Raw genomic sequence first — 14,848 nt, forward strand, 5'->3', positions numbered from 1 at the left:
TGTAATTACTTGACCGTTGGGTTAAATAGCTATATAAATATGGGACTTAAGAGCCTATAAAATTGATTGGCTTACCAAATATGCAATATGCACTCTATGAAATATAAGATGCGAGGTCCTATAAGGACTAAAAAGATGAGTAAGATGTTGACCTTGACTTCATGTAGCTTGCACTTGATTTGGAACATAAACGTGTAAGAATAAATATAGAAAATACAAGATATTTTTAAACATTTTAAGCACAGATGGTAGTACAATACCATTTCTATCATAAATTACTATAAAATTCAGAGACCTAAGGCTCATGATTTTTAATACAATGATACTCTTATGGGTCTGCAAGAATGTTTTCAGTAAAACGTGACCCAAGGAACTGATAGTAATGACTTTTTCAATGGGATGCATTCATAGTATCCGTTTGTATGTAGGATGATGTGTATAAAACAAGGAGATTTTAATTTTAACTTAGTTTATTTTTCTGAAGACAGTTTCCATGGCTATTTAAAACCATTGAGAAACACAAATTAACATAGAGGGAATGCATATTTTGCTTGCTTTCTAAGAAATGCTACTGATTCACTAATAACTTCCCAATTTATCTGAACATATGTAAAAAGACTCCATTAAAAACTACTTTGTACTACTATCAATGATAATGCATTTTGGAATGGATTATTATTATTATGGGTTTGAGGAAAACATTGAGGCTCGATTCAACACTGATAATTTTCTTGTGTCCACACAGACTCCATTTCTAATGAGGTGCTAAAGAGAGATGACATTTTGCTGAACTGTTTTCTTGATAAATGCAACAGAATACAGCAAAAATCAACAGTGGAACAGACACGCCTAAAATATGGTTATTCTTCATGCAAGATAATGGTTTGCAAACACTGACTGAACTATCTGTTAGCAAGAAAACACAATGCTTTGGAGAAACATTCAGTGGAGGAGTATAAATTGGGAAAATTTTCAAAGTTATATTAGGGAACTATTGTATATTTATGGGTAAATGATTTAACAAATACCTTGATGTGATACTTTAAAATAATCTAAACTAATTTTGGCTGTGAGCATTATTCTTTTGGGTCTTTTTTCATCTTAAGTGATTGACTATCTAGTTAATAGTAATGAGATTCCATGCCTGGAAATTGTGGAAACTAGATATATACATTATAAACCAGTATATGTCAAAAGCCTATGTCGTATGTCGTATGTCGTATGTCGGCAGCCGTCCGTCTCGAGAGACGATGGTGTAGCTTCTTAAGAGTCTATCTGCACCGCCGAGAATGGTTGTGCAGTCCGACTCGGGAGTGACACGGTATCTGTCTCCTCCCGTGTTGAATCGACATCTTGCGATGATGCTGGAGTGTCCTCTCCAGTGAAGCTGAAGCTACAGAGCCTGGGCAGGGTGATATGGAGGGTCTGCTGTTGCCCATGCAGCAGACCCCCCCCCCTCTTCGCAGCTGAAGGATCCAAGGGAAAGACGGAGTCAATACAGCTTGGCTTCAGGTGCGCCGCAGGAGTTGCCGGTGTTGACTACAACGTCAAACCGCCTTAGGGACTCCGGCTCCGGATTTTCTGTCGGGGTTTACTCCCTTAGCCTTTCCCCTGAAGAGGTATGCCGCAAGGCAGCGGAGGTTTTTTGGAGTCAGAGTTTTCCTTCTCTGATGTGCCCTGACTGGAAGGTCAAAAGCCTATATACAATTATAAATTAGCATGTCCATTAAGAAAACATAAATAGCAATTATTCCTTTTGCAGAAGTCATAGAATAGATGACAAGGTCTAAGAATCTGTGCTCCTTACCATCCTATGTAGCAAAATCCCAAATCTCTCATTAAATCTATAAGATTGGTGGCCTGTGTAGTTTTAATATACCTTTGGAAGGCTTTTGAAATGTTATCTCAATAATATCGCCATGATGTTTTTTGATTCTCAGTAACTTCTGCTGAACCTTGAGCCGGAGGCTCAGTCTTCCATGTAGGCATGGAAGGATCAAGGCTGGTTTCAACTTATACATGTAAAAGATTTTTGAGCAAAGGTTCTGTAGGAAACAACATAAGTACAACATCAGAAAGCCTTCCTATACAGAAGCTAATCATGGAACTCAAAAGACTCTTCCTGTATTTTAACAAAATCCACAGAATCATATGTTTCCATTTATACATATGATCAATTTCAGGTACAGTGGCTTTGAGAATCAGAATAAATTTACAGGCAAATTACTTAAAACTGAGTCTTTGTGATGCAATAAGCAAGAAGAGACTACTAAAGTAATATTAATTTAAATCTGTCGTATGCTTGCTACTGTTTACACAGTACCAAGGGCTTTAAGTAAATTATCTCATTTAATCTTCAAAAGGACCCTGGCAAGTTAGAAACTCCTATTTCTGTCTTACAGATGAGGAAACTGCAACTTGGAGGGGTTAAATGCTTGATTAAATGTCACTTGGCAAGTAAATTGCAGAGCTAGAATTCAAACTAAGTCTATCTGACCCCAAACCTGAACTTTTATGATCTATATTCTACTTCCTAAGAGCCATTAAGATTTGGCTGCAACTTTTAATCAGGTGGTTTAAAAGAATTCAATAATATGCTTATGTGAATGGCTCACAGAAAAATAATAGTTTCAATACAGAATTTCTGTTATGTAAATTTGGTACAACAAAGATCAAAAGTTAGTCATGTTGGTTCCAGACATCTGAGCAGTAAACAAATTAGAAGACCAGGAGAGAGAGGTAGGCAGGCCTTAACAGGAAAATGCATAAGGATCAGCAAAAGTAAATTTATGCTATTTGACCATGTAGCTTGGATGTTAGCTGGGATTAATATTTCCAGTACACTATTAAGTGTAGAAAAATACATTTGCTAGGAAACCAAAAAAGAAATAGGTTAGATATTTTGAACACTGGGATTTGTTTAGGAAAACCAGCTTTTGGAAACTTTTATTTTTCCATTACATAAAATTCTGTAGTGTTTGAAAATTTCACAATGGCATGTGCTATTTTTAAAATGAAAGATAAATTAAGAGTATAATTGAGAAATAACAAAATTGCAGGGTGTTTGAAATAGAATGGTAGAAGTTCATAGTCTGTTTGTTTCTATTCTGGTGGACCCTGAGACATGTATTCATTTGTCTTCTGTGGCTCACAAGTTCTTGACTTCCAAGTTACTAATTTACTAAGGACACACAACTGGAATGGATACATTTACCAAAAAAAAAAAAAAAAAAAAAAAAAAAGTATCACAGATCATATCCTCATGGCAAATGAACTTATTTAGGAAGCAGTAAAGGAGGAATCACCCTGCAGCCCAAAATAATTGTCACTGATGCCTGGGGACAGCTAGACTAGTAGGGAGCAGACTGACTGGCTGGACCTAATAATCACACAAAAGGTGAAATTCTCAACTCTTAATTCAGTGTTACCACACCCAGATCCTTGTTGATAATGCAATGCTGTACAAATACCAATACCAAAAATGTTCTTAAACCAGTATGCATTACATTCACCTATAGAATATTGTTAAAGGGTTGTGTTTTCTTAATAAATGTTTGCCTCCAGTAAAATTACATTTTATTTCAACTTTTATGTTAGTGTCACCACATACAAAAAACTTCTTAGTATGGCTACTGTCTTTCAATGAGAGCCAGTAGTAACATATAGGAATCCAGCAGGCATGCTACTCATTTGATGGAGGTGGTACTGACTTCTGGATGGTGATTTTTCTGAGGAAATTAACCTCTTCTGAGATTAAAAAGAAGAAGACAGAAGGACTTTTTAGCATACACCTTTGCGTAATAGATGAAGTTAGATGGAGTAGTGATTTAAACACAGAGGTTGCAAGCAAAAGCCATGTCACATTGCATGAAAACCACAGCCATTGCACAGGGAAGCTACACGGGTGGAGTCCAGGAAGAGGAACTATATATAGATACAAACCACATAAACTGCTTGCTCTCTTCTAGTTTAGGAGGAATGATAAGCAAAACAGGAAAGACAAAGTTAAGAGGTGTATCTACTTGAATTTCCCAAGGGCTAACACTTTTCCTCATTATATTATGGAGAAAACAAGGAGGGATAGTTCTTTCAAGTGGCTGTGCCACAGATGAGGAAGAATGTACACAGAGCTATGCTGGTATTGGGAACCCTTGCTCGGGAAGTGACTATAAGGTTCACAGTTACCTCTGATACACAACTACTCAGTGCTTCTCTTCCACGCGTGAATCCCTTATCACAAATATCATCGAAACACGAGACTGAAGAACCCCAGCTGGCTGCCCACACTTGCATCTGTGGGAATGCTTCTTACAATGCAGTTTTTAACTATATGAAACAGAATGTTCTCTTAGATAGACAAACTTCCCCATTATGTTGTTATGATAAGCAAAATGCTTACCTACCAAAAACTTTTCAGAAAAAAAGAAGTGCACTGTGATACACACTCTGTATAAGAGCAACAGCATTATTATCTCATTGCTTTAAGTTCCTGCTTCCTTCTACTTATCATGGGCTGCATATGCCTTTTATGGTCAAATTCTGTAAACAGTTTGAGAAAGTGTAAATGAAAACTTGTTCCAAAAGTAAGATGAAAATTTACTTAAACCTATCAAATAATGTTTTAGCAATTGATTTACAATATGAGATCTACCTTAGGATCTGTTAAAGTTCTGTCAAGTCTGTCAAGAATAATAATGTTAGATGCCCTGTTCAGGTAGATTAAATCATCTGATTTCTCTGATATAGGAGATCTGAGGATATATTAAAGTGGTGAAAATAATAATGTGGAGAGCAGAGCAAAAGTGAAACACTTCTTGAATTTCTGCTTTCTTGTTCTTTTGTGTGGAGAATGGAGTACTGTCAGAAGAACAGACACAGAGTAGAAAGAAGAGTGTGTGTGTGTGTGTGTGTGTATGGTTGGAGCTGATAGAAAAAAGCAAAAATAGAGTTCTCTTTATTTTGTAATTAGCAAAAGAGGAGGGATTTTGTTTGCTTGTTCCTTTTGTGTTGTGGCCCAGAATCTGTAAGATCTCTTATTAGACAACTGAAGAACTCATTTCTGCAGTTTTAATAACTAGAACACAAGATTCTCTAGTGGATGTCATAATATACATATGTTCAAAATGATAACTTGTATAATTTTTATAAATTTTTGTGATTTAGAACAGAATTCTTGTCAAGTTGGGGAAGAAAGCACTGAGACTTGAGTTAGATGTCAACCAACGTGAAACTGGGATTTCTGTATAGGCAACAACTGTAGGCTCATGCTTGAACTTTAGAAGGTAATGACAACTTTAAAGATCTGAGACTGATAGGAGGTGGGTGGAGTGAAAGGAGTCAAAAGGTACAAACTTCCAGTTATAAGATAAGTAATGGGAATGTGACTATAGTTCAGCAGTTTTCAACCTTTTTTTATCACATGACACACATAAACTATTATAATTACTAAAATATATCATATTTTTTGCTGACCTGACAAAAAACTAGGTGTAATTTTGATTCATTCATACCAAAGGGCTATTGCTGTATTGGCTGTTGTCATTTTTTATTTTACAATCTAAGGGAAAAGAGGTCAGTGCCCCTGACTAAACAGTTACGTATTGTATGTTTTAAAAATTCTTGGGACATACTGGTTGAAAATCGTTGCTATGGTTAATGATACTGTGTTGCATATTTGAACACTGCTAAGAGAGTAGGTCTTAAAGCTCTCATCACAAGAAAAAAAAATCTATAACTATGTATAGTGACAGATGTTAACTAAACTTATTGTGGTGATCATTTTGCAGTATATTAAATATCAAATCATTATATCTGAAACTAATATAATGTTGTATGTCAATTATACCTCAATAAAAAAGAGACTGAGAACATCTAAGAAGGATATTTGGTAATTTATTTTCATATATATATATGTATACATACATACACATACATTCACTATGTGTAAAGTGACACTCTAGATATTTGTGCATAAAATAATGCTCAAATAATGATGACCTGAACAACATCCCTATTTGTATGAAGCTTATAATCTAATAGACAATAAAGCATAAAGACTCAAAAAAGTCTAAGTAAAGCACAAAAGTCATACAACCAAAATAGTACAAAAGACGATTTGCTATATTACACAATTAATTATCAAATTAGTGTCTACAGCAGAGCTTATTAAATAAACCTGGCTGTGCCACTGAAATTATACAGAGAGGTTTTTAAAAATTAAATGCTTGAGCTCTACCCCAGACCTCCTGAATTAAATTTATGGGCAGGGCATGGAAGAATAGGGGGTGTAAATTCAGAAAAGGGATGCGGGCTGGGGGTGATCTGCACGTTACGGAACTCCCTGGATTTTCCTGATGAAACCAATTTGGCAGGACCAAGTAGGGAAGTATTTGAGAATCACAGCTGTGGGTCAGGACAGCACCACTGGGCAAACATATTTCTAGCAGTATATGTGGCATATAAACCAAATGGGCTTTGAGTTATGGTCGATTTTCAGTATCAGCTCGCACTTTTTCCATCTCCACAATGAAGATGAGAAATCGCCTAAGTCGTGAGAGGGAGTTTGCACAGTGAAGCTGAATGGCTTCACGGAGGCGCAGCTTACATTGATTTTAAAGGCAAAATCTTTCTTGCTCACCACAGAAGAAGAGAAAATCTTGCCAGGGAGAAGGAACAACATGTTTTCAGGAAAGTAAAACTGGGCTGGAAGCATGAGGCATTGAAGACTTGTTGTTTAGAAGAAAGTGTTCATGCAGGGGAATGCCGGACTGTAGACAGTATCAGATTCCCTCCTAGGGTTCCACTGTGTTTTTATAATGGAAAAATGTGAATACCAAGTCGAGGATTTTATAAATCTCAGTTCAATAAACTCTATGTTACCTTTGTTTACTCAAGGTACTCAAAAAGGTTAGTGTCTTACTATTTTCATTATAATCTGCACATCTAGAATGCATCCTTGGCTGTGAATTTTTGTTTCTTTTAAATATTCTTTAAAGAAGGTTCTAGGTTCTTTAGTCAATTTTATTCAACCCTTGTACTTAATAGAGAAAAGCCAGAACTATAATGCCCTGGTGTTGATGACATAAAGTGTTTGTCCACAAGATGCCTTTGTTCAGAATGCCAGAAAGAAAGATAAATTTCCAAGATGATTATCACTGATACTGAAGATTTAAAAGTTCAGGCATATGCAAATTAAACCAAATACCCATATTATGGTTACCTGAGTGAGTGATTCCTGGTAAGATCAGGTTGACGTTCCTGTAGAATTTCAAAGATATTGGGTTGGCGCAGAAATGCAACAATCTTGTCATTATAAGCTGAAAAATCAGAAAATATAACACCATTTTTAAAAAATCTGTTATTAGTTTTATGCATATAAATCCAAACTTTAAAAAAAATCTGTTTTTCTGGTTAATATTCCTGGTCCTCAAAGTTTGGAGCCTCTACAGGTACTTAAATTCCAATTTGTGTCTGTCCTGTTACATGAGTATTGGACGTACTTAGCACTCATTAAACTCATTTGATGAGCCACGTTTGTCATCAAATTGCAAGATGAGATCACGAAGATTTAGCTATTGATAATTTAAGTTACTGCTTACCAAAATAAACTTCATAAGTAACTGTTAGATGGAAAACTATCTTCTGATTACATATCAGCCACGCAGAGAGGTAAAAAGGCAGAACAAGTCACCAAAATGCAATAGTCACCAGCAATAACTACTACCAAAATGCAGTGGAGAAACCATTTTCAGATTCTATGTGGAAATAAATGCCATGAAGCCACACATAGCTCTTTACCAAACCAACTACATCCACAGCTATAACACAATCAGCATTACCAACTATGTTTACATAATATGTTAAAAGAACAAACTTCTTTCTTAGCCAAGGCTGCCTAATTTAAAAAGTTACTTAGAATTTATTAAGTGTTCTTTTAATACCTCTTTTGTCAAAACTAAATTCATCTTGAATATATTTATTTACAATCAGAAATATAGATATATTTAAACCACAGAACTGAGTGTCTGAATTCTCAAACATTAGAAATTCTAGTTCAGTCACTCTTGGGTTCATTCATAATTATGATCAAGAAACATGCCTTACTTAAACTAACCAGCGATGATACAAAAGAAATACAATTCTCTAGACATTTGCTGGTTCAAATTTGTATCATGCTGCCTCTCCATACATATACATTTTAGTTAAAAATAAATAAAAATTTTAAACATACTATTTGCTACATGGAATTCCATTGTCAAATTCAGAGTGTCCCTAACTGAACATTTCAGCATATATCAAAAATAAAACCACCTGATAACTGAAATTTATCAATGGGTTTTTATATTCCACTCAGAGACCAGGAAACTTTTTGAACAAAAAATTTAAAGTACTTTAAAATTCTCTGTGTAGTATTTAGTATCCTCTTTGTAATGGCATAATAAATGTAGACTGCTTACTTTGACCCAAGATTTCTTCATATCTAGTGGAAGCCAAGCTTCTTTAGGACATGAGCATTAATTACATTTCATGGTAAAAATTTTCTTTAAAAAACTAGTAAAAATTTTAACGAGAAAATAGACAAATGGAGAGCCATTCAAATTTAAGATGGCGCAGGGAACCCATAGGGCCCCCTGCCAGTCGGTGTCCAGCTCACCTGCTAAGGGTCTACAGGTTTGATAACTGATCTACTTCAACTTCATTATTTTAATAGCAACTTAAGTTGTCAGGCCCACATTTGTTTATTTTTATTTTATAATTTTGCTCCAAAATTTGCTACAAAAACCCCTTAAGAATGCGTTATCATTGCTTTCTTATTTTGGGAGGCTACTGCAGGCTCACACGCCACTGAAATACTTAATTTGAAATGATCACATAATACAGTTGCCTTAACAACTTCTTTTTCTTTAATTTCAACAATCTAATATAATAGCTTTACTCAGGAAGGTTGAATAGTATTAAAAATATCTTTTCCTATAGGTGTGTATAAGACGTAAGTACTTGGAGATTCAAATCAATTTCTTGGGGCTAAGGGAACAGTTTCTGAGCACAGGGCAGAAGTAGGAGGCTGACACGGGAAGTCTCAGCATGGAATGCACAGCACACACTGACGTGAAGAGCAAAGATAAGGATTTTTGGAAAGCTATGACATACCCACTGGAACCATGTCTTGGTACTGTGGCCTACTGACGGTGTTGAACGTACTTGACGGTCTGGGAAGAACTGGTGGCCCTGCGTGCCGAGAATCTTCTCCTACCTGCAACACAAGCATCGTTTATGTTCTGCACCAAGACCTGGAATGTGTTATATCAGCACCCCGAGCCAAGTCTTTCCAAGTACTTGACAACGAGAATTGGTAAGTTCCAACTGAATGGAATGGGTGCCAGAGGAGGAGCTGACACGGGATCCTCAAAAGCTCTGCTTTACTTGCTGAACTGAGTGGAGGGACTGGGGCATCCAGGTCCTTGACAAGGGTAGGGACAGTGACTATCTCCCATGTAGTTCCATATGCTTACAATTATTGGGGCTGTGGAAGCTTAATAGCAGACCTGTTTATCAGAGATAACTTCTGCCTTGACAGAACACAAACCTGCAATAATACACTCAGAGAAAAGATTTGGGCAGTACAAAATACACAAAGGCAGTGCTAAGAAGGGCCAAGACAGGCCAAGGAATTCCCTGCCTCAGCAGAGGAGGGCTGGAAGAGCAGCAGTCTTCATGTGGGTTTCTCAGTGGGTATATTATCTCCTTCGAAGCAATTTTACTTGCCTATTAGAGCACCTGGTACAACAGACCTTTCTGGTTTGCACCTCCCACACCAGGGAGCTAATCATAGCAGGTGTGGAGGAGCTAAATAGGGTTGCCCTGACCTGAATTATTTATGGTACCTATTCTAGACTTAAGAACTCATCCATACAAGCAAACAAAAAATATTCTGAGCAGAAAACTCTAACATTGCTTTAGCTTCTCTTTTATTACCCCCTCCCCATACTACAGAAATCTTTTAATACAAAACTAGTATAAGATAGTAAGAGGACAAAAGGCAAAATAAGATACTCAATTTATAAATTGGTACTTTTAAAATAGAACTTCTACTCCTACCCATTTAAACCTTCACAACCATTTTACCATATTGCACCAGTTAGGTGTTTGGTGAGGGTTTTTCTAAAGGCCCCAAAACTGGAAATGCCATCTCCACCCTATACTGCTTGCTTATCCTTCAAGAATGCTAGCACTCATTCAAAGTGTAGTTCAAACAGCCCCTCCTTGATGAAGACTTCCCTTCCCTTCAAGCTGAGATTAAATGTTACCTCCCTGAGCTCCCACAGCACTTGGTGTACGTTTCTAAAGCAGCTGCCATTATCGACAGTTTATAAAGCATTTTTCACTCATATGCTTTCATCTGTATTATGGCTAGTTTCATGTATTCTCTCCTTAATAAGAACACAGGTGGAAACATATGTTATTGATTTGTATCACTAGCCACAAACACCACGTTGCTATACGGCAGGTGTTCAGTAAGTATTAATCTGTTGGATGGAAGAGATACCAGAATTTCTACTACCTGCAGTATTTGCTAAATGAGTAGAGTGGCTGGAAAGGCTCATCAGTATAACTAAAAGTTTCTCACTCTGCTTCTTGGGAGTTATTGGCTCTGGGGAATGAAGTCAGCCACTCTCCGGGGAGATTCAGTCATTAACTACATCTTGTTATGTTAGTCATAGACGCTATCATTTCAGTACACCTACATATACTTTCCCTTCTGTCAGTATGCTGCTATGTGTCATCATTTCCCAGAACAACCACAGGTCACCTCATTGATGCCCCACTTTTTTGAACCAGACCGTCAGACAGTGGGCAAGCCCTGATAGATCTGCTTACTGCTGTAGGATATGCCTGCTTCGACAGCTGTGCCAGGAAGCATGTCCCCCTCACAGGCCAACAACACAGGCCCCCAAATGCTCAGTTTCTATGGGGGATCTCTCTTCCACTGCTCAATTTCCATCAATACAATGAAATCTTCACGCAAGTTTTAATGTGTGCCTTAGGATTCCTCTCCCTCAATAGGCTACGTACTACTTCATCATGAAAACCATTCAAGTTCTGAGACAGAGGGATGGAAAGAAAATGTATGTACAGCTATCTCACGTATGTAGTCCTGACCAGACTGAACAGTCAGCTTCATATTGTGAAGTCAAGATAAGACAAGTGGCTAAAGTGCACTGGCCACGCAGTAAAGTCAGGCAGGGCCCTCATTATGTTGCATGTCATGCACAAGGTCCAAAGGTGAGAGGTCTGTTTTGCTTTTATGAAGAATGCTGTTAGCATCATCCACTTCACCACTAATGGTTTATATGACAGCAAGTAAGGATTTATTAGCTGCTCATAAAACATAAACATTTTTGTGGATACCTCATCTTGCAGACTTATATATCATTTTTATATGAGTTTCTCAGGTATACTCTTCTGTGTTTGCACTTACAACCAGCAAACACACATGATGCATTAGAGCAAGTATGTAAATGATGAGGAGAAATTCCCAGAGTGGAATTTTGATGTATCAAATTCAGTTATTTATTGCAGTCATAATTTTTCTTGTAATAGGAGCTACAAAAATATTTGACCTACAATATAATACTGAAAATATCATATGCACATAGAGGTGGAAATGGCATGCAGGAAAAGATTCTTAATTAAATATGTTTAAGGGAATTACTAGAAACAATATATATTAAGTGATGACATATTCAAAGCATAAGTCCATATAAAGAGAAAAAGAATTGACCTAAAACATTCCTTTTCTTTATTTGAGTGTTTAAAGAAAAAGAGAAGCAGGGATTACTTCTTTTTTCTTTAGGGCTTTTTTTTTGTTTGTTTGGTTTGGTTTGGCTTGGCTTGGCTTTGTTAGGCTATTAGAGAGCCCTCATGTGGTTCCCATGGGTTATTGCAATCTAGCAATGTAGGGCACAAGACAGCTTTTAGTCATTCTTAATTCCACCCATTTTCTCTGGGCACTCAGAGGACGTAACTCAACTCTCAGATATATCCTAATTTTAAAGAATTTCTTTACTCTTTCTTCATATATCCTGCTTTTTTAATTCGTCACTTAGGCTATCTGTGTTTCCAAAGAAGGCCTGTCAACATTCCAGCCCATCAGTCTCCAAATGATCATCTTTAAGTCCAACTAGAAAAACAGAACAGTAATGAAAAGCCAGCACAACTCCACACGTCCCCCCATCCCTGTGGCTTCTGGCAGCCACACATGAGCAGGCAGCGGGCGGTGACTCACTCACCTCGCCTGCGCTGTGGCTGCGCTGCCTCGTCAGGTGTTGCCGATGGACCAGCGCGCTTGTGGGTCGACTGCTCTGAAGTGGGAGCCGGGGGTCGATGAAAGTGGTGGTTCGGGAGTTGTGGTCGACAAAAAATGCCTGGGGAACAATCCACTCAATGGTCAATACATGCTGCACACCCGTCTTAGCAGACTGTCATCTCACACATTCAGGAAAAGGCCCACTTCTGAGTAACGATCTTAGTTAGCCCCATTTTCTCCTAATTTTAAATCTTTGGGGGAATTTCTCCTCACCCCTCAGGACAGACCAAGACAGAGAAAGCCATGCTTAAATTGGACCCAGAATGAAGAGAGTGGGAAGGAACATTATCCTGGTTTTTAGGAAATACTTTAAGAGAGAGTCATCAAAGATAATGATGTTAGAAGTCATATGAGTGGCCATTCTGGCTTCTCTTAACTGATAATCTTTAAGCTCTTACTGTTATCCAAAATTATTCCAAAGATCTGACCACCTGAAACTTCACACATCACATTGACTGCTTCTCTTTTCCTTCTCTTGTGCAGTCAGCCACCAAATCGTCCCCATTTTCCATTGTTAGTCTCTTCTTTATGTCCCGTCCCAACCTGACTTCTGTCCCATTATTTCATGGCTTTCTCATCTGTCTATATGCATTAACAGCTTCGCAGTTATTCCACATCTTTACCCTTATTCATTTAACTGGCACCTCAGTATCAGAATTATTCTTTCTACAGGCTTTAATTACATCACCGCTACAAACCAGAGCCTCTACTAGCTCTCCATTATCTATAGAAAAAACATTCCACTCTTCGGTCAATTTTCCAAGACTTTAAAATCTCCTTCCTTCTTGCCTTCCAGTTTAGTCATCAATCACACATTCATACAAATTTTATCAGCTACAATGACTCTGGCCAAACCACTTAAGTTCTCTCTATAGATTTCTTATATAAACATGTCTCCTCATTCATAATAAACATTTCTCCCCCATAATGTAATAAGAGAAAGGAAACCATGTCTAGTGTGTTTACTCCAAAATCTCTGATGAATGAAATCATCAATGAGTATAAACCACTTCTGTCTGTGTTGCAATAAGAATTGCATACACTGCAGAGAGGCCTTTTTAAAAATTCCTTTTATTAAATTCTAAAGCCCTACACAAGGGCTATTTATCATTATCTTTAGGAGTTAAATGGTATAAGTTTTCAAAGTAAAATTCACTCAAGGTAATAACAAAACCCATCATCTCAAGGACAATTAGAAAATATGTTTTCCATGATCAGATAAAGTTAATTAGGTCATCAAAGATAAAAGGGACTAATAGAAGAGCCAGGAGACTCATTACCTATAAATCAAGTGTCAGGGCACATGATACAAGTCAAATAGCCTGAGAAAAAAAAATAACTGACTTCTCAAACTGCTGGAGCTCAGTTAACAAAAATTACTTTAAACACTAGGAATGAATACATCTAAGCAGATCCTAGGTACAGATGGTGCATTTATGCCTATCGAAAAGAACCCCCTTTCCATTATGAAACAAAATGTTTCTGTATATCCATAATCAGGAAACAGGGGAAAATAATTTGTAGGTAGTTCCCAAATAGGAAAACATGACTTCACTGTAAAGAAACAACTTTAAGCAGTAGATGTCCTAGAAAACAAAGCAGAGAAATGGAAAGAATGGGAATCCTTGCCAGTGCTTTCTCTCAATATCCAACTTACAGGTAACAAAGGCTGGAAATGGAAGTCTTGTAGGAGATGGTGTCACCAACTTCACATCCCTGGGTAATGCTCTTTTTATCCTAACCCGTCAGGTGGAACATCTTTCTTCTTTGGTTTTGTAAAAAGAAACCACACACTAATGATAAACCTTACACAGGTTTGTACTGGCAGGCTCTGATCCAAATGTCACAACTGGTCCCCAGTTGATTTGGTTTTCTAATATACTTGTATACTATTTCTTCCACTATTCAAAATGTCAAAAAATAGGAATTAAATTATTTTTACAAATGGAAATTTCAAAATAATAAGTATTATAGTTAACTATATATTTACTTTATATAAATTTAGATTAAGTTTTTAGTACTAAAATAATAACATAAGCCATGTTGTTTAAGGGAAAACTATAAGGAGTACTAAAATAGAATTGCCTATTTACCTAATTTCTTGGGAATGTTATGAAGGGGTGGGTGGCCATTTAGAGGTAACCACGATGCACCTGTAATTATAAGGACAAATGGGTGTGCACATCTAGGTCAGTGGTGATTCCATGCAGCGTCACAGTCTAATTTGATATTAAGAGGCTTGTCTAAAATTCATTCTCTAAAGAATCACACTGTAAATGCCTTGAGGATAGGGACTCTGTCTTACTCACTCTGTTATCACCAATAGTCGTTAGAGCTGCATCTGGGAGAGAGTGCTCAGCAAATAATGAACTGCCAAAAATTCTAATATGCAGACTCCTGACCAAAATGCAGAAAGACAACACACAATGAACTAATCAAGTATTAAAAGTCATGTTCTTTTACAAAGCATAGAAATACTTA

The 14,848-nt window shown here is 37.0% G+C and overlaps 1 protein-coding gene across 1 annotated transcript in view; it reads right to left on the reverse strand.

The window, feature by feature from the left end:
* Window positions 1-14,848, reverse strand: part of HECW2 (HECT, C2 and WW domain containing E3 ubiquitin protein ligase 2) — a 217,615-nt gene that overhangs the window by 73,388 nt on the left and 129,379 nt on the right. Inside the window, exons 14-16 of the mRNA XM_090282068.1 lie at window positions 12,291-12,425; window positions 9,151-9,253; window positions 7,220-7,316 (exon numbers count right to left, since the gene is read on the reverse strand). Of these exons, the coding sequence (XP_090138194.1) occupies window positions 7,220-7,316; window positions 9,151-9,253; window positions 12,291-12,425 (335 nt within the window). The remainder of the gene's footprint in view (window positions 1-7,219; window positions 7,317-9,150; window positions 9,254-12,290; window positions 12,426-14,848) is intronic.

Source organism: Furipterus horrens, unplaced genomic scaffold (assembly GCF_987537825.1).
Source record: "Furipterus horrens unplaced genomic scaffold, mFurHor1.1.pri manual_scaffold_1, whole genome shotgun sequence".
In the NCBI taxonomy this organism is placed as follows: Eukaryota; Metazoa; Chordata; class Mammalia; order Chiroptera; family Furipteridae; genus Furipterus; species Furipterus horrens.